Source organism: Stenella coeruleoalba, assembly GCF_951394435.1.
Source record: "Stenella coeruleoalba genome assembly, chromosome: 11".
Taxonomy (NCBI): Eukaryota; Metazoa; Chordata; class Mammalia; order Artiodactyla; family Delphinidae; genus Stenella; species Stenella coeruleoalba.
Genome location: NC_137157.1, coordinates 59,363,924 through 59,382,674, shown reverse-complemented (window position 1 = coordinate 59,382,674; position 18,751 = coordinate 59,363,924). Strand labels below are relative to the sequence as shown.

At 41.1% G+C, this 18,751-nt stretch overlaps 1 protein-coding gene across 4 annotated transcripts in view; it reads left to right on the top strand.

Moving 5' to 3' along the window:
- The window catches only part of NCKAP1L (NCK associated protein 1 like), a 58,462-nt gene that overhangs the window by 18,789 nt on the left and 20,922 nt on the right, over positions 1-18,751 (top strand). For all 4 annotated transcript variants that reach the window (XM_079937229.1, XM_079937228.1, XM_079937227.1 and 1 more), the window contains 17 exons: positions 3,675-3,731; positions 4,456-4,598; positions 5,425-5,515; positions 5,606-5,743; positions 6,556-6,604; positions 6,700-6,856; positions 10,790-10,846; positions 11,138-11,234; positions 11,653-11,762; positions 11,934-12,066; positions 12,466-12,547; positions 12,728-12,786; positions 13,003-13,148; positions 15,418-15,550; positions 15,840-15,959; positions 18,141-18,286; positions 18,615-18,746. In XM_079937229.1, coding sequence (XP_079793355.1) covers positions 3,675-3,731; positions 4,456-4,598; positions 5,425-5,515; positions 5,606-5,743; positions 6,556-6,604; positions 6,700-6,856; positions 10,790-10,846; positions 11,138-11,234; positions 11,653-11,762; positions 11,934-12,066; positions 12,466-12,547; positions 12,728-12,786; positions 13,003-13,148; positions 15,418-15,550; positions 15,840-15,959; positions 18,141-18,286; positions 18,615-18,746 — 1,850 coding nt within the window. The remainder of the gene's footprint in view (positions 1-3,674; positions 3,732-4,455; positions 4,599-5,424; positions 5,516-5,605; positions 5,744-6,555; positions 6,605-6,699; positions 6,857-10,789; positions 10,847-11,137; positions 11,235-11,652; positions 11,763-11,933; positions 12,067-12,465; positions 12,548-12,727; positions 12,787-13,002; positions 13,149-15,417; positions 15,551-15,839; positions 15,960-18,140; positions 18,287-18,614; positions 18,747-18,751) is intronic.

Sequence of the window (18,751 nt, the reverse complement as noted above, 5' to 3'; positions counted from 1 at the left end):
GTCTCAAGGATCATACATTGAATTTATGATGTCATGTCTCTTAGTTGTCATGTCTCTTTAGTCTTTAATCTAGAATAGTTCTCAGCCTTATTTTGTCTTTCATGACACTGACCTTTTTGAAGTGTCCAGACTAGTTATTTTTCAGAATTTCCCTCAGTTTGGATTTGTCTAATTGTTAACAGTGTTTGGTAGCATAATACATGGATGATAAATTGAGTTTTAAACAATGAGCATGTACTATTTTTGTAAACATAAACTGTGAAAAATTATTTAGTACAATGTTTTTGAAGGGCAGATCGATATGGTGTTTCAAAAGTCTTAAAAATATATACTTTTAAATGTAACAATTCTAATTCTAGAAATTTGTCTTAAGGAAACAATCAGAAGTGCAAAGGTATATGTACAAGAATGTACTCTGTTGCATTACTTATGATAGTGACAACTTGATAATCATATATTCAAGAAATAGAGGTTTAGTTAAAAGTTCAGAGTATATGTCTATAAATGAATATTATACAGCTGTTAAGGATAACACATATTTATATTAATCGGCATGGAAAAATGCTCTTCACATGTTCTTCAGTATAAAAGCAAATTACAATGTAGCTTACGACAGGAGATGTCCCTAAAATGTATATTTACATAGGTAAATATGCATATAAATAAGGCTGGAACTTCTTTACATAGTGAGATTATGAGTGGCTTTAAAAATAAATTGAAATTATGTTTGTATTTTCTAATTATTCTGCAATGAACACCTATTATTTATGTATTCAAGAAATAACACAAATTTTAGTCATCTGAGCCATTTAAGTTTGTGATGGTATTATAGTATTTTTTCAGGTGGTACAAGAGTATGGGACCCTGCTTTGGGTGTCCTGTATTTTCTCTAGGGAGCTAATCCAGGCTGTTCATTAGATCATGCAGTGAAGAGGGAGGGTCAGGTCAGAGGTTAATTCATTTGGAATTGAGAGTAGTGATTAGGAAGAAGGTAGGCACTGGTGGAGGTAGTAGAAGAATGCTGGAAGCATATAAAAAGTCTATTATTAGAAAATTTGTCCAAAGGAGATTTTAGGATACCTCTGGTTGCTGCAGTGGTAAAGTTCTGAGCCCAAGGAATCTAGTATGCCTCATTCAGGGCAGGAAGGGAAATAGAGACACGGAGGTATTGTGCATTGTAAAGTAGGTAGGCTCTGAATCAGACAGACCTGGTTTTAAATCTCAGCCTTATCACTTACAAACTGTATGGCTTTAGACAAGAAACTCTTTGACTCCCAGTTTCTTTATCTATAAAAGGGGAAATGAGATTTACTACATGGGGTATTTGTGAGAATTAAATGAGATAACACATTGAAAACATCTAGTACAGTGTTTAGCATATAATAAAGTAATAGGCCAAACAGATGTTAAATCCATTCCCTTCTGATTCTGTCTTTACAGTGTAGTGACACTGGTTGTATGAGAGGCTGAAAGCAAACTTCAGTTATATCTTATATCTCTTGGGAACTGGGTTGCAGGAAGGAGTTGTAGACAGGCCCTCCCAGCAAAGGAGGCAGCATTGACCTAGACAGAGGTCTTGAGATCATGTAGTATAGACAGAAGATCATGGCCTCCGGGTTCTAATTCTGATACTTTGCCTTACTAGTTTTGTGATCTTTGGGGAGTTTCTTAACTGCTCTTAGCCTCAGTTTCCCCATATGTTACTTTAGATACAGCCTTTTGGGGAAGGTAACTTGGAAACATTTTTCCCCATACATTTAATAAGTTTGCAAATGTATACACCTGTGTAACAACCGCCACAAAGTACAGAAAATTAACCATCAACCCAAAGCTTCCCTGCACCTTTTTTTCCTCAGTCCATCCCTACCTCCCTGACTCCTGGCCCCAGGCAACCACTGGTCTGCTTTCCAGATTAGGTTTTTCTTTTTCAGGGGTTCATATATATAATTAGAATCTATATAGCATGTTTTCTTTTGTGTCTGGCTTCCTTCACTCAGCATGTTTTTAAGATTTGTTTATGTTTCATGATTCATTTCCTATTTTTGCTGAGCACTATTTCATTGTATGGATACAATCTGTTTATCCACTTACCTGTTGATGGACTTTTGGGTTGTGTCCAGTTTCTGGCCATTATGCACAAGTTGCCATAAACATTTGAGTACAAATCATTTTTCATTTCACCTGGGTAAATAATCTAGAAGTTGAATTGCTAAATCATATGGTATGTATATGTTTAATTTTATAAGAAACAGCCAAACATTTTTTCCAAAGTCGTGGTTCCATTTTCCCTTCCCATCAGCAATATATTAGTGTTCCAGTTGCTCCACATTCTCATCAACACTTGCTTTTAGTCATTCATTTTTTTTTTGTTTTTTGGCCGTGCCAAACAGTTTTCGGGATCTTAGTTCCCTGAACAGGGATTGAACCTGGGCCACTGAAGTGAAAGTGCCAAGTCCTAACCTCTGGACCACCAGGGAACTCCCGAATTTTAGTCATTCTGTTGGGTGTGTGTAGTGATATCTTCTTGTGATTTTAATTTGCATTTCCCTGATGACTAATATTATTGGGCGTCTTTTCATGTGCTTGTTCGTCATTTTTATATTTTTAATTGTAAAGAGCCTGTTCAAATCTTTTGGCAACATATTTTAAAAATAAAAATATATATACCCTTTGATCTAGCAGTTCCACTTTTGTAGAAATGAAAGTACCAATGTGCAGTGGATAGGGCCAGGAATTGGAACAAAGCAAACACTCATCAGTGGGAAAAAGGCTGAATGAACTGGCCGTACCATGGGCTATTATGCAGCCATTAATAAGAAGTACATTAGTGCTCTACCAGATGACTTGAGGACTTTTAGCAGGTAAGGTTGAATAAGAAAAGTAAAATAAGAACAGTGTAATATTATCTCAAATTTTTAACACAAATGATTTTCAAAAAGACCCCTCTCTCTCTTTTTCTCCCTATCTAATAGGATTATATAAATAGGATGAAAATTAAGAAAGGACATACCGGGTTGTTAAACTGGTTTACCTGAGGGTTGGGCAGGATGGAGGGTGGGTGCTGATGTTGCGGGGAGGGAAGTGTCCACAGTAAAACTGCATATTTATTTAGGTAAAATTATGTATGAAAAGAAAAAGAATCCCTCTCACACTGAAATGAGGTTAAATGAAGTATATGCAACTTACCTAGTAAGTACTTAGTACATAGTAGGTGATCAGTAAACAGAAACATGTAGAAAGTTGGGTAGTTTTCCCATTTGTTAATGATTAACTTCTGAGAATAAGAGACAGAATCAAAGAACAGACTGATTTTGGGATTCATCAATAAAAATGGGTCTGATTTTTGGTAGTTTAGAAACAGCCTATCAGATGGTCTGCATCTTGTAACCTTTTTTGGTGGAGGAAGGGGGCACTGGGATGATAAGATCAGGGAAAGTGTGCATAATGTAGTAGTGACTTGTGCCTGTGGAGACATGGGCATCCAGTAGGGTAGACTGATAGGGGCCCACGGACAGCTTACGGAGGAGGAACTCCCTCTACTCAGCAACCCGCCCTTATGTTATTCAGTGGCTCTCTAGGACCTCCAAGGGAGAGAACCTTCCCCTCAAATTCTGGTAGTACATGTCATCTTCTTTTTATTCTTTATTCATTCTCATCTCCGATTCTGCCCCCAGGATCATGTATATGAACTTCTCAACACGATTGATGCCTGCCAGTGCCATTTTGATATTGTAAGATTCTTGGCAATTCTCTTCTATCCTAGAGCCACGGAAATTGTCTCTGTTGGGACAGTGTGGGGTGAGATGGGACTGGAGGAATGGCTATTCCCCCAGGACTATAATATAATATATATAATATAATATATACTGTATAATGAATGAATGGCTATTAATTCCAGGACTATAATTCTTTTGTAAAAATGTTGAAGTTAAAGTGTATTTACGGGCTTCCCTGGTGGCGCAGTGGTTGAGAGTCCGCCTGCCGATGCAGGGGACACAGGTTTGTGCCCCGGTCTGGGAAGATCCCACATGCCGCGGAGCGGCTAGGCCTGTGAGCCATGGCCACTGAGCCTGCACGTCCGGAGCCTGTGCTCCGCGACGGGAGAGGCCACAACAGTGAGAGGCCCGCGTACCGCAAAAAAAAAAAAAAAAAGTGTATTTACATGTTAAGCAGATCAGCAATGTGATTTATTTAATCCAGAATTCACATAAAAATCTTCTTATTCTACCTCCTCCAACCTCTAAATGCCACCTTATTTCCTGGCCTCCTTATATCTTGAGCTCACTTTTAGCTCCTGAATTTTGTTAAAATTTTCTCCTTCTGAATTTGCAGTCTTGTCAGTTTCTCCTTCTAAATAGATCTTTCCAGAGTCTGTTTAGCACTGTCTGGAATGGTTGGGGAAATAGTGGTTAATAGGCCTTGCTGTTCTTGGGTTCCTATGTATTTTCCTTGTAGAATCTCAACTTTGACTTCACTCGGAGTTACCTGGACTTGATAGTGACCTATACCTCAGTTATTTTACTTCTGTCACGGATTGAGGATCGACGGGTGCTCATTGGCGTGTACAACTGTGCCCATGAGATGCTGCATGGACATGGGTGAGTTGAGATATACAAGATGAAGAATCTCATACGTGGTGCTATGAGGTAAAGGTGGATACAAGAGAAATAGATGGCATGCTTTCTCATGTGAGAATCTATAGTCTATATGATAACCCAGGCAAAGTAAAACAATTGCCCTGTCTCTAATGAGTTTTTAATCCTGGGCTGGCTGCCACTCTGCTTTTGAGGTTATTGCAAAAGGCAAAGAAAATTCTTTTTAATATTGGTAGGAATAATATTAGTAAAGTTAAAGCCATTAGAGGTAAGTAATGTTTGAAAATACATTTGGAGCCAAATATAAATGGATTTTGGATTATCTGCAATTCTTTGCCTTTCCATTAGTGCAAATAAAAGTATTTAAGGGCTGAAAAAAATAAAGACCAGAGGGATCAGAGGGGCCTGTGGAACATTGTTCTATGTGTGATGTGTATTCCCATGTGCCTACATGAATACCTAGGCACATGACTTATCATTCGCTTTGAATGTATATATATTCTTTTGGGTTGTATACAGATTTGGGTCCAGCCATATTACTTGATTTGTGACTAATCAATATGAATTTATAGAATACCTATCATGTGTCCAACCTTATTTCAGGTGCTTATAATGAAGAAACTTTCATGGACCAGCCCCAAATCATGTGATTCTATCTTAGTTATACCTGGGCCTGGAGTGGGTTATCTGTATATGTAATTCACAGTTTAGTATCTTTGGAGGTGGTGGAGAATACCAGACTATGTACACATCGTTATCCTATATGCAAACATGAGAGTTTACATCATGTTTAAGGGAGGGCTGTAACTCCTTTTTCCTATGCTTCCAGTGACCCCAGTTTTGCCCGTCTTGGTCAGATGGTCTTGGAGTATGACCACCCTCTGAAGAAGCTGACAGAGGAGTTTGGGCCTCACACAAAGGCAAGTTTCTTGAGAGAGTGGAGAATTCCTCAGGCAGAAGTATGTTGTCCCCATCATTGACATTGGAGATTCATTTGTTTTTCTCCACAGGCTGTGAGTGGAGCCCTGCTTTCTTTGCACTTTCTGTTTGTCCGAAGGAACCAGGGGGCTGAGCAGTGGCGTAGTGCCCAGCTTCTAAGTCTCATCAGCACCCCTGCAGCCATGATTAACCCTGCTAATTCAGACACAGTGAGTTCCCTTTTCCTCTTGTCAGTGGAAGTATTCTCTTTCCAAGGCCATCTCTTTAGAGGGTGCTTCTTTTCAGGAAACATCAGCCCTAAGAGTGCTTTAGCCCTCTTCTAGGATATGCCTCTGAGTTGATCACCTCTTGTGGCTAAAACAATCATAGTTGGGTTGGAGATTTTCTTTGGACCAGGATTAGTGTGTGCCTGCCCACAGAAGGAATTTAATAAATGTTCATAGAATGAATGAATGGATGAAACTGGGTCATTAGGCACCTATTCAGCCCAGCAGGAACTTGAGCATAGATGTCAATTAATCAACAAATGTTTTTATTCAACTACTATCGGCCCAAGGTCCTTGCTTCAAAGAATTTATAATCTAGTAGGAAGATATGCCGTGTATTCATAAAAATAGAACTGACGGTACAAGAGTATGAGAAGCACCAAACAAGTGACGTATACTTTACATGGTAAAAGAATCCAAGGGAGACGGAAATCATGAGATTTTGAGTATTACTCTCCTGAATTGTTGAAGAGAAGTTATGTCAAACCATTTGTTTGTCCTCACTTCCAGTCCAAGTTCCTTTTTCTTTTCTCAACTATATTCTTTTCTCCTCACTCCACTTCTAGTGCCTCACCTCCATGACTGGCAGCTTTCCCAGATATTGGCTTATCAATGTGCCCTTATCCAGTCTGGTAAAATAAAAGTTGGTTTTAATACTCAAACTCTAGCTTGACTGCCCTTGTCTCGACTGCCTTAGTCTTTAGCGTAGACCAAGTTAAATAACTGCTAGACCATCTCCGCCTCTCTTCTCATAGATGGCCTGTGAGTACCTGTCTGTGGAAGTGATGGAGCGCTGGATTGTCAGTAAGTTTTGTGGGATGAGGTGGGAACAGACATAGCATGTTATATGGAGATCGAATTCTAAAAGTCTTCCTCTGCACTGTTTTACCCACCCACAGTTGGGTTTCTTCTTTGTCACGGGTGCCTCAACTCCAATGGCCAGTGCCAGAAGCTGTGGAAGCTGTGTCTGCAGGGTTCCCTGTACATCACCCTCATACGGGAGGATGTGCTACAAGTGCACAAGGTCACCGAGGATCTGTTTAGCGGTTTGAAAGGGTGAGATATGAGGTCCCAGCTAATCTTTTAGCCCCTCCTGACATCCTTTTTTTTAGGGATTTTTAGCCCCTCCTGATATCCTTTTCTAGTCTCCATAAGTGTCCCAAGTACAGGTGTTAAGGAATAATTCTAATTATTGAACAAATATTTATTGAATACATTCTATTTACTAGGTACTTCACTTGATACATTAGTTAGTAAGATAGCATAGAGGTTAAGATAACGGATTCTGAAACCAGATTACCTGTGTTTGAATTCCAGCTCTACCACTTACTGGCTATGTGATCTTGGGCAAGTTACTTAGCTTCTCTATGCCATGCCTCAATTTGTCTATAAATAATAATAATACTTCCCTATGACCTACCTCATAGGGTTGTTATGAGGAATGAAAGAGTAACTATTTATAAAGCATGTAGAAAAGTGCCTGGTACTTTGTAAGTGCAATATATGTGCTTATTAAATAAAAAAAGACAGAATCCCTGCTCTCAAAGAGCTTGCAAATTAGTGAAAAATAAACTGTTGTGATATAATAAGGGATTATGATGTATAAACCTAAAGTGCTTTAGAAGGGTACTTAAACTGGCCCTGGAGGATCCAGGAAAACCTGGAGACAGATAGACCTGAAGAATTAAAAAGGGGAAGCGTGTGTGTGTGTGTGTGTGTGTGTGTGTGTGTGTGTGTGTGTGTGTGTGTGTGTGTGTGTATGTGTGTGTGTGCTGGAGTGGTGGGGGTAGGGATGGAAAGGCAGGGAAATTGCTTAAGGCAGAGAAAGATACTTTAGGCAGAGAAACTATCAAGATTTCGAGGCAAAAAGGAACATGGCAAGTTCTAAGAAATTCATATAGCCCAGGTTACAAAAATGAAGATGTTGTCAAGAGACAGATTTGGAGAGGTAAGCTGGGGCCTTGGATGTCCTGTCATGGGGTTTGAGCCTGTTCTAAAAAGGCTAGGGAGGGACTTCCCTGGTGGCACAGCGGTTAAGAATCTGCCTGTCAGTGCAGGGGACACGGGTTTGATCCCCAGTCTGGGAAGATCCCACATGCTGTGGAGCAACTACTGAACCTGTGCTCTAGAGCCCGTCCCGCTCGCCGCAACTAGAGAAAGCTCGTGCGCGGCAACGAAGACCCAACACAGCCAAAAAAAAAATAAATAAATTTATTTTTTTTAAAAAAGGGATAGGGAGCCATTGAGTGATTTTTCTTTTTTTTTTATAATTTTTTTATAATCTAGTAGATTATAATGAACATGTAAAGGTGTGCATATATTTTCAACCTTATATAAGCAATTGATAAAAAGCAATGGATCCACATTCTACATTATATTCTTTTTTTTTTTTTTTTTTGGCTGCGTTGGGCCTTTGTTGCTGCGCACGGGCTTTCTCTAGTTGCAGCGAGTGGGGAATACTCCTTGTTGTGGTGCACGTGCTTCTCATTGCGGTGGCTTCTCATTGCAGAGCACAGGCTCTAGGCGCGTGGGCTCAGTAGTTGTGGCTCACAGGCTCTAGAATGCAGGCTCAGTAGTTGTGGCACACGGGCTTAGTTGCTCCACAGCATGTGGGATCTTCCTGGACCAGGGCCCAAACCCGTGTCCCCTGCATTGGTAGGCAGATTCCTAACCACTGTGCTACCAGGGAAGCCCCTCTACATTATATCCTGAAGTTGTTTTTTTTTTTTACTTTATTTTGGATATCTTTGCGTGTCAGTCTACAGAGACTTATTCTTTTTAACATTCAAACAGTATTTTATTATGTGGTTGTAACATAATTTATTTATCCAATCCACTATTGATGGACATTTGAAGTGTTCCCTCACTCCCTCCTTTTTTTTTTTAAAAAAAAAAAACCTTTACAAACAATGTTGAAATGAACATCCTTAGACATATATCTTTGTGAACATTTCTATAGGGTAAATTCTTACAGGTGGAATTGCTGGGGTAAAGGATATGCATATTTCAAATTTTAATAGCTCTTCCCAAATTGTCCTCCAAACAGATGTATTATCTACCATCTATGAGAATACTTATTCATCATACTCTCAACAACTGAGTATTATTAAAAATTCATTGCCAGACTTAAGAGAGAGTAAATCTAAGATTAATAATTAGAAGTTACAGGAGGTAAATAGATACAGATATATAGAAACACTTTCTAATGATTACCGCTTCTGGGGAATGGAAGGGATGTCTGAAGCGTGTGTTGTTCCCCATCATTAAGAACAACACTAACATGTAAGATTTATAGTTTAGGGAGTTCTTTGCCATAAATGATCTAATTTGATCTTCATGTTACTTATACTCAGGTATATGTTTAATATATTCTTTTTTTCTTTTTTTTTTTGGCTGTGCCACGCGGCATGTGGGATCTTAGTTCCCTGACCAGGGGTCAAACCCGTGCCCCCTGCAGTGGAAGTGCTAAGTCCTAACCACTGGACTGCCAGGGAAGTCCCAATATCTTCTTTTATAAATGAGAAAATAGAGGCTCAGTCTCAGTGTCACTCAATTAATAAGAGATGAAATTAGGAAATCATTCCAGATTTTTTGACTCTTAATCCTCTCACTTTCCATCATACCACGTAGAGGATGAAATAATTACCCACCAGGAATGCTGTGGAGTTGAATCCTGATTTGATTAAGATACTTTCCAACTCTAAATTTCTTTGATTCTGTGCTAAGCTCAATAAGGGGTGGTTTGGAGAAGAGAAACGAAAGGTTATAAATTCGACTAATGTGGTGGCAACAGATGCAATTCAAGAGAAGACAGATATAAGGGACATAGAGAGCACAGAGCCTAAAGTAGCGTGGGACTTTTGAGCATGGGTCAGTAGTTGAAAAAAAGAAGTATGGTCAGGAGAGTCAAATGTTACGGAGAAACAAAGAACAATGAAAAGGCCATCTAATTTGGTGTTTCAAAAGTTGACGGTGACCTAAGAGAGAGCAGTTTGTTTAGTGTCTAAGATCATATGGACTTCAAGGGTCAGTGAAAGGTGAGGTGAAAAAGAGTAAAGGTGTCTCTCTGGAGGAGTTTGGTGGTGTGGGAGAATGAGCAAAGTTCAGTAGATTGTCAGGGTCAAGCGAGGGTCCTTTTAGAATAAGGGAGGCTTATTGGGAGAAGAGAATAAACCAGTAGAGAGAGAGAGAGATTGAAGTGACAAAAGGGTAACTGATAAGGTTAAATTCTAAGTGGAGGTGGGTGGGAATGGGACCCAGGGGAGAGCTGGAGTAACTACTTTTTTTTTTTAAAATAAATTTATTTATTTTTGGCTGTGTTGGGTCTTCGTCTCTGTGCGAGGGCTTTCTTTAGTTGTGGCAAGCAGGGGGCCACTCTTCATCGCGGCACGCGGGCCTCTCACTGTCGCGGCCTCTCTTGTTGAGGAGCACAGGCTCCAGATGCGCAGGCTCAGTAGTTGTGGCTCACAGGCCTAGTTGCTCCGCGGCATGTGGGATCCTCCCAGACCAGGGCTTGAACCCGTGTCCCCTGCATTAGCAGGCAGATTCTCAACCACTGCGCCACCAGGGAAGCCCTGGAGTAACTACTTTTACTTGAGAGCAGTGTCATATTTATGCACTGCTGCTTTGTATTTCCCTCAAACCTGGAAGAGTACTTCAGCTTGAAGGTGTCAAGGCAGGAGCACAGGACAAGATATCTAGTTCCAGCTTTGCCATTAAAACCCTATGTGACCTTGGGCAAGTCAGTTTTCTTCTGCAGGTATTATTTTCTTTATCTGCAAAATAATGATGAGAACTAGATAATCTCTAAACTCTATGAATCTCTTGTTAATAGGTCAGGGTAAAAAGTAAGGTTTGGAAAGATCCTGATGGTGAAGGCTGCCCATGCCCCTGCAGGCTGTAGTTTGGAATCTCTGAGGACTGGGAAGGTGGGAAAAGGCCTTTAGCTGGTGGTATGGCCAACCCTTCTGTGTGTATGTCAATCCTCAGGTACGGCAAGCGAGTGGCAGACGTAAAGGAAAGCAAGGAACATGCAATTGCAAACAGGTAAAGGCGGGCAATGAGCTCTTCCAGAGGGGATGGAATAGGAATCTCTCCTGAGATTGTTCTCTCCTCTCCTTGTTCTCACCCAAGTTTCTGTACAGCCTTATTGTCTCAACCCAAGAACTTGCTGCTGCCCCACAGATTCTTGTGTTTCCTTACCAGGTCTAACTGTGGCATTGAACCTTCCTCCTAGCTGACACCCCTTCCTAAATGCAGCTGTCTTCTGCACTGCCTTTGGAAGATTTTTAAGGGTGGGTGAGGCAATATTCTCTAGTTTCCACTTTCTTTCCTCAGTGGCCAGTTTCACTCTCAAAGGCGTCAATTTCTGCGGATGGCTGTGAAGGAGCTGGAGACTGTGTTAACCGATGAACCAGGACTACTGGGTCCCAAGGCAAGAGAAAGAAACGTTGGGAGGGGGACGATGTTCAATGATAAAAGACTCCTATGTGGGGGATGACTTGGCATTCATGCGTTTTTGCATTTCTGAGTTTTTTGTTCTGTTTGTGTATGTATATGCTGATTCCCTTGAATCTTCTTAGAGTACCCTAAAACTTCTTGTATCTCTTTTTTGGGCACTATCATAGTATATCATATATTATAGCTATTTGTGTACTTGCCTTATCCTCTATTTGACTGTGAACTAATTGAAGACAGATAGTTTTTTGTGAGTCTCTGTGTTTAATATTGGATACCACTGTTGGTATGGTTACACCGTTGTTTCCATATGCATATTTTCATGATAGTCTTCTCTGTGCTTTGAAATCCATTTATAAAGTTGAAAATTCTCATAGTCCCTGTCCCCTCCTTAGGCCCTTTTTGCTTTCATGGCCCTGTCCTTCATTCGTGATGAGGTCACTTGGCTGGTTCGCCACACAGAAAATGTCACCAAGACGAAGACACCTGAGGACTACGCTGACTCGTTAGTACTTGGCATGGTTAAGAATCTTGACCTTAGATGGACTGGGAAAAGGGACGGGGGGACATCAAGTGACCTCGGGAGGTCTCAGTTTCTGCCCTGTTGTCGCTGTCTTTGTTTCGGGTCACGTTTTCAGTCTCATACAGCTCTCTGTTCTCATCCTCGACTTTGTAGGAGCATTGCAGAACTGCTTTTCTTGTTGGAGGAGATTAGGGCTCTGGTCCGAAGACACGTCAAGGTGATAGAGCAATACCACCTTCAGTACCTGGCCAGATTTGATGCTCTTGTGCTCAGTGACATCATTCAAGTATGTTTAATTGATGATACTTTGGAAATTTGGGGGTGATCCCTGGTCATTTTCCCCTGGGGGCCACCCTGGCTGAATCTCATGCTCTGTAGATTGTGTGTCAAAAAGCCTGATTTTCCCCTCTACGTTTGTTAAAATTTAAAAAAAGGACTAATAACCATAGCAATTTTTTTCCCCAAGTGAGGCTGCACAGAAATAGGAGAGAAGAGTAAAAGGCAGTTGGGTGTTAGCATGGCAGGGAACTCAGGGAGGTTCCTCCATGTCTTGTTTGGCTCTTTCTCTCTGTTTGTGGCACTTGGCAGCTCTTCCTACCTTCATACACTGACTGAGCCTTGTGGTCTTGTTTCTCTCTTGGCGGAACTTATACCTTCTTGACGGTAACTCCACCTTCTCTTTTAGAACCTGTCTGTGTGTCCTGAGGAGGAGTCCATCATAATGTCCTCATTCGTCAATACTCTCTCCTCTCTGAATCTCAAGCAAGGTAACTGGAGGGAATTGGAGGAGGAAGAGTGATGGCAAACATCTTTTTTTCTAGAAATATTGATCTCTTGAGCCAGGGAATAGCCAAGATGACTTTGAAGAGGACCTGTTATACCATTCCATGCAGTTGGATAGAGATGCTGTTTTATTATTTCCTTTTAAACTTCTATTTTTCTTACAGTTGATAATGGAGAAAAATTTGAATTTTCTGGATTGAGGCTGGACTGGTTCCGTCTACAGGTAGGTCTGTTTCTGTTAATGGTCCCCCATTCTCAAGGTTTTCTCTCCCTCACAATCCCTTCTCTTTCTAACTCCTAAGCTCTGCTGTATGGAATGATTCAACACTGAAAACTGCTGATTGGACAGGACAAATACCAGCCAAACTGTAGTCCCAAGACTGGGAGTCTTTTTCATTTATCTTGTTTTTCTCCACCCTTTTCCGAACTCCAACCATAGGCGTATACCAGTGTGGCTAAGGCTCCCCTGCACCTGCACGAGAACCCTGACTTAGCCAAGGTGATGAACCTCATTGTCTTTCACTCTCAAATGCTGGACTCAGTAGAGAATATGCTGGTGGAAACTTCTGATTTATCTACTTTCTGGTATGTCCTGACTCAGAGCTCTTTATCAATTGACCCGATCTCTTGCCTGGCCTCTGTGGAGGACTCTAATTCCCCCAGATACACAGGAAAGGCTTGTTTTCTTTGAGATCTCTTTAAAGACGGATGCTCAAACTCCACAGCTTCTTCTTTCCAGCTTTTATCAAGTGGTAGGAATTTGAAGTTGATTCCCTTTTGTGTTGGCTTTCTTTAGGAAAGCCATTTGGACTTTACACAGCATTCTCTTCTCTGGGATAATTCATTGATTATCTTTTCCTCACGGTTATATGTGGAACCTCCTTCTTTTTATTCTTGGGACATTGTGATTTAAAAGAGACATAGAAAACTTGGGAGTTTAGTGGAGAGGACTGAAAATAATTGGGAGGGCTGGGGAACAGGGTCTTTAGAGAATGCAAATGAGTTTGTCTTCCTTGGGTATCATTCGGCCTTTACTAAGTGACCACTGTTGTTCATAACTCTACCCTTTGAGGGATCAAACACACAACACAATATGTTGGCTCTGCTATCTGCATTCAGCATGAGTGGGGAGGTATAATACCCACGTGTGAAAAGGACATCAACATAATAATGGCAAATGTGCATGATGTTGAGAGAATACAGGGTTGAGGAAAGATCAGCCTCATGAAATTAATCAGAGAAAGTTTTCTGGAGCCTGAGTGTCAAGTTTTGAGAGAGATGTGAATTAGTAATACTGAGGGACTTCTAAATCAGGGCCCAAATCATGCAGAGGTTCTGAGGGAGGAATAGCAAATTTTGTATAAGAAAAGGGAAGGAGGTATTATTGGGTTGGCCAAAAGGTTCCTTCGGTTTTTAACGTAAAAATGAAACACACATTTTTCATTTTCACCAAGAACTTTATTGAACAATGTATTAACCCTTTTGTTCCACTACCTTCTGCCATTTTTCAGGCAGCTTCATAATTCCATCTTCCCAAAACTTTTTATCTTTTTGCTCAAAGAACTGTTCCAGGTGCCTTTTACAGTCTTCCAGGGAATTGAAATTCTCTCCATGAAGAGAATTTTTGTAAAGACCGAAATAAATGGAAATCTGAAGGTGCAATACTGCGGGTGGATCAGAACTTCCCAGCCAAGCTATAACAGTTTTTGCCTGGTCATCGAAGAAACACGTGGTCTTGCATTATCCTGATGGAAGATTATGTGTTTTCTGTTGACTAATTCCGGATGCTTTTCGTTGAGTGCTGCTTTCAGTTGATCTAACTGGGAGCAGTACTTGTTGGAATTAATCATTTGGTTTTCCGGAAGGAGCTCATAATAGAGGACCCTCTTCCTGTCCCACCATATGCACCTTCTTTCGATGAAGCCCGGCCTTTGGTGTGGTTGGTGGTGGTTCGCTTCGCTTGCCCCACGATCTCTTCCGTTCCACATTATTGTACAGTATCCACTTTTCATCGCTCTTCACAATTTGTTTTAAAAATGGAACTTTTTTTATGTTTAAGTAGAGAATCACATGTGGAAATATGGTCAAGGAGGTTTTTTTCTTGCTTGAGTTATGTGGAACCCAAACATCAAAGCGATTAATGTAACCAAGCTGGTGCAAATGATTTTCAGCTCTTGATTTGGATATTTTGAGTATGTCAGCTATCTCCTGCGTGGTATAACATTGATTGTTCTCAATTAATGTCTCAATTTGATCGCTGTCAACTTCAACTGGTCTACCCGACCATGGAGTGTTGTCCAGCGAGAAATCTCTGGCACGAAACTTTGCAAATCACTTTTGACAACTTTGAGCAGCCACAGCACCTTCTCAATATACTGCACAAATCTTTTTCTGCGTTTCAGTTGCGTTTTTACCTTTCTTGAAATAATAAAGCATAACATGCCCAAAATGTTGCTTTTTTTCTCTCATCTTCCATACTAAAATGGCTACACAAAAATTCACCAATTTTGATAAGTTTTTTTTTAAAGGCATGCTGATATGACAGCTGTCACAATACAATCTAACAAAAGTTGTTTCGAATGAAGTTAAAGACAACTAAGTGCTACTAGAGCCATCTTATGGGAAAAAACCAGATGAACTTTTTGGCCAACCCAATACTAACCTGTCCTGGGATCCAGTAAAAATGTCTGAAAGGGTTGAGTTTCTTGGGTTCCCGTCTACCTTAAGGGTAGGGAAATTAAGGAGGGAGGGATGAATATCAATAAATATTTGTTGAAAGAATGAATATTCTCTCTATCTCAAAGGGACCAGCTCCTAAACCCTGGTTGTAAGTGTCCTTCCCCCTTTTCCGCAGCTTTCATCTTCGTACATTTGAGAAGATGTTTGCTATGACCCTGGAGGAACCTGCCATGTTGCGTTATGCCATCGCTTTTCCCCTGATTTGTGCTCACTTTGTCCACTGCACTCATGAGATGTGCCCAGAGGAGGTGAGTACTCTGAACTCCAAACCCTGTCATCTCTTTAATCACATCTCATTCTTATTCCCCCAAAACACAATTCCAAGGGTTGATTTTGGTCCCAGGAAGGGTACAAACCTAGGTATCTGATGCAAGTCCCTAAATGTCTCAGCTTTATGTAGAATGTGTACTCTCTCTGGGTCTCATTTTCTTCTTCTGTGGGAGTGGGTGGCTCAGGCTGGGCCTCAGAACAGTATTATGAGGAAGAAGTGGTTGTCCTGGTGATGACAGCTTCTTCCTTGGGTCCTCTTTCCCAAAGTACCCCCACCTGAAGAACCATGGCCTTCATCACTGCAACTCCTTCCTGGAAGAGTTGGCCAAGCAGACCAGCAACTGTGTCCTGGAGGTCTGTGCTGAACAGCGAAACCTGAGTGAGCAGGTAGGCTCAGCCCTCTCTCTGTTTCAGTCTGCCCTCTGCAGTCCCTTGGTGCCTTCCCCTCTATCTACCTTTATCTTCTTCTCAAACATCAAGTTCTCTAACCCTTTCAGGTAGGGCTAGGGCTTTTGTGTACATGAGTTTATGGCAGGCTTCTTTTTTTAGTGTAGTCCCATCGGCAGTCTTTACTCCCTTGGGACTCAATAGAGGTGTCTAAAAATACTCTAATTTGAACAGCTGCACTGCAACAAAATCTGTGCTTTCATTTGAAGTGTTCCAAGAGATGAGTTAACTTTCTAATTTACTTCCCCTCCTCTCTCTGCCCTGTGTACACATACTTAGAACAGTGGCCCCAGATCACCTGTCTTGTCTCACCTTTCTGTCCATCTGTACCCTAATCTGTAGCTATCTGAACATTTTCAGGCACCTCCTCTGTGTTTATCCCCAGGGCTGCTTTTGTGTCTTTTTTTTTTTTTTTTGAGGAGTCATCCTTCCTGATTTTATTAGTATTTTGAATGATGTTAATAGATTTGAATATTGAATCACTAATTCAACATACTTCACCATCATAGTGTTATTCTTCCCTTTGCTTCTGGATTCTGTTTGCTGATTTTCAGCTGGAAATTTCTGCTTTGCTTTTGTGTCTTTGTCTGTTGTTTTCCCCTCCCCTCCGTTGACTGACTCATGGCACCCGGTCATGATTAGCTCAACCTAAGTTTATAGGAAATTTGAAAATGAAGAACTTGTTCCGCTGTTGCCCTGGATTCTTTCAGGTTTCCTAGGCTACCCACCCTTCCTGGGTTTGAGTCAGGCTTTGTAGCAACTTTGGTAGGAGGAGAGTCAGGTTGTGTGTGTGTGTACATATGCACAGTTATATTATTACTTAACCTTCCCATTTTCTCATATGTAAAATGGGGATAAAAATAGTTTCTTTTTATTTTTTTTAATTTTTGGCTGTGTTGGGTCTTCGTTGCTGTGTGTGGGCTTTCTCTAGTTGTGGTGAGCGGGGGCTACTCTTCGTTGCGGTTTGTGGGCTTCTCATTGTGGTGGCTTCTCTTGTTGCAGAGCATGGGCCCTAGAGTGCGCAGGCTTCAGTAGTTGTGGCACGTGGGCTCTAAGGCATGCAGACTTCAGTAGTTGTGGCGCACGGGCTCAGTAGTTGTGGCACACAGTCTCAGTAGTTGTGGCACACAGGCTTAGTTGCTCTGTGGCATGTGGGATCCTCCTGGACCAGGGATTGAACCCGTGTCCTCTGCATTGGCAGGAGGATTCTTAACCACTGTGCCACCAGGGAAGTCCAAAAATAGTTTCTTAAAAGAAGTATCATAAAGGTGAAATGAAATAGCATATGTTAAATATTTGGTATGCGATTCTCAATCAATGTTAGCTGCTATATTATTGGGTATTTATTGGGCACTAAGCCCTGTGCTGGGTTTTGGGGATGTTAGCTGCTATATTATTGGGTATTTATTGGGCACTAAGCCCTGTGCTGGGTTTTTGGGATAGGGTCCCAGAAGGAAAGGTACACAATTCCTGCCCTTGGGGAATGTCCCAATTTAAGGGAGAAAGGTGTACAAATACATGTTTGAAATAAATTTAAATAATTAATGCAAGGAAGATATGTAAACAAGTACAATCATGGGTATATTCATCGCTCAACTTGAATACCTACTACATACAAAGGACACAGTTAAAGATATTTGCTCAGTGCTGTATCAAGGTTGACTAAAACATTATGTATTATTTTCACACACACCAAAACTTTTGCAAATGAGTATTGACCCCTCCAAAGTTATCATTTTGAATAAATAGTGATGTTGCCTTACTAATGGAGTTGCGTTTTTGGAACTACTTTCAGAATCTACCACAGACAGCTTTGCATAGTTTCAAGGTTGACACACCTTTGCCCATCAAGGTAGACTTGATTTTTTGGAAACAGTAGAAGCTTGGATTTTAAAAAAAACAAGTGTGACTATTAAGTAAGAAAACCAGTTTTCTCATGGCTGCTATCGTGCTCTAAGAGTAATTCCAAATGAAGAGATGTATGGAAGGAAAGAGAGGGAAAGGCAGAACGAGAAAAGAACAGACAATAAGGGAGGGACCTATTTATAACTGTTAGATGGATTACTCGGCAGTTTTAGGAACGAATCTCATTTCTCCATTCACTTGTGTTTGTTTCTAAAGCTTCTACCTAAGCACTGTGCCACTACCATCAGCAAGGCCAAAAACAAGAAAACCATGAAGCAGAGGCAGACTCCGAGAAAAGGAGAGCCTGAGAGGGACAAACCAGGAGCTGAGAGTCACCGGAAGAACCGCAGCATTGTCACCAAGTGAGGACCTAGGCCTTAGGTCCAGCAGGGCCTAAGGGCACTACCAGCAGGGCACTACCTCAAAGAAGGGAGAATAGGAAAGAGGGAAGGTGATGCAGCAAAAGAGTGCGGAAGTGGTGGTGGGGAATGACAGATATGGAAAAGCGCTTAAATATGAATTTTCTACTTTGCCTTTGAAGTCACCATCAATGTGTACTCTTCTAGGCTGAGTTTTTCCAGAAGATGAAAGGGGTCTGAGGGTCATGGGCCTGACAGATCCTCCCCAAGTACTAGCAGGCAGTGCCAGACCTGTAATGGAGGCTCATTTTACTTTCTCAATTTTACTCAGCATGGACAAGCTACACCTAAACTTGACAGAATTGGCACTGACAATGAATCATGTACACAGCTTCTGTGTATTTGAACACACCATCTTCCCTTCTGAGTATCTCAGCAGCCATCTGGAGGCCAGACTCAACAGGTACC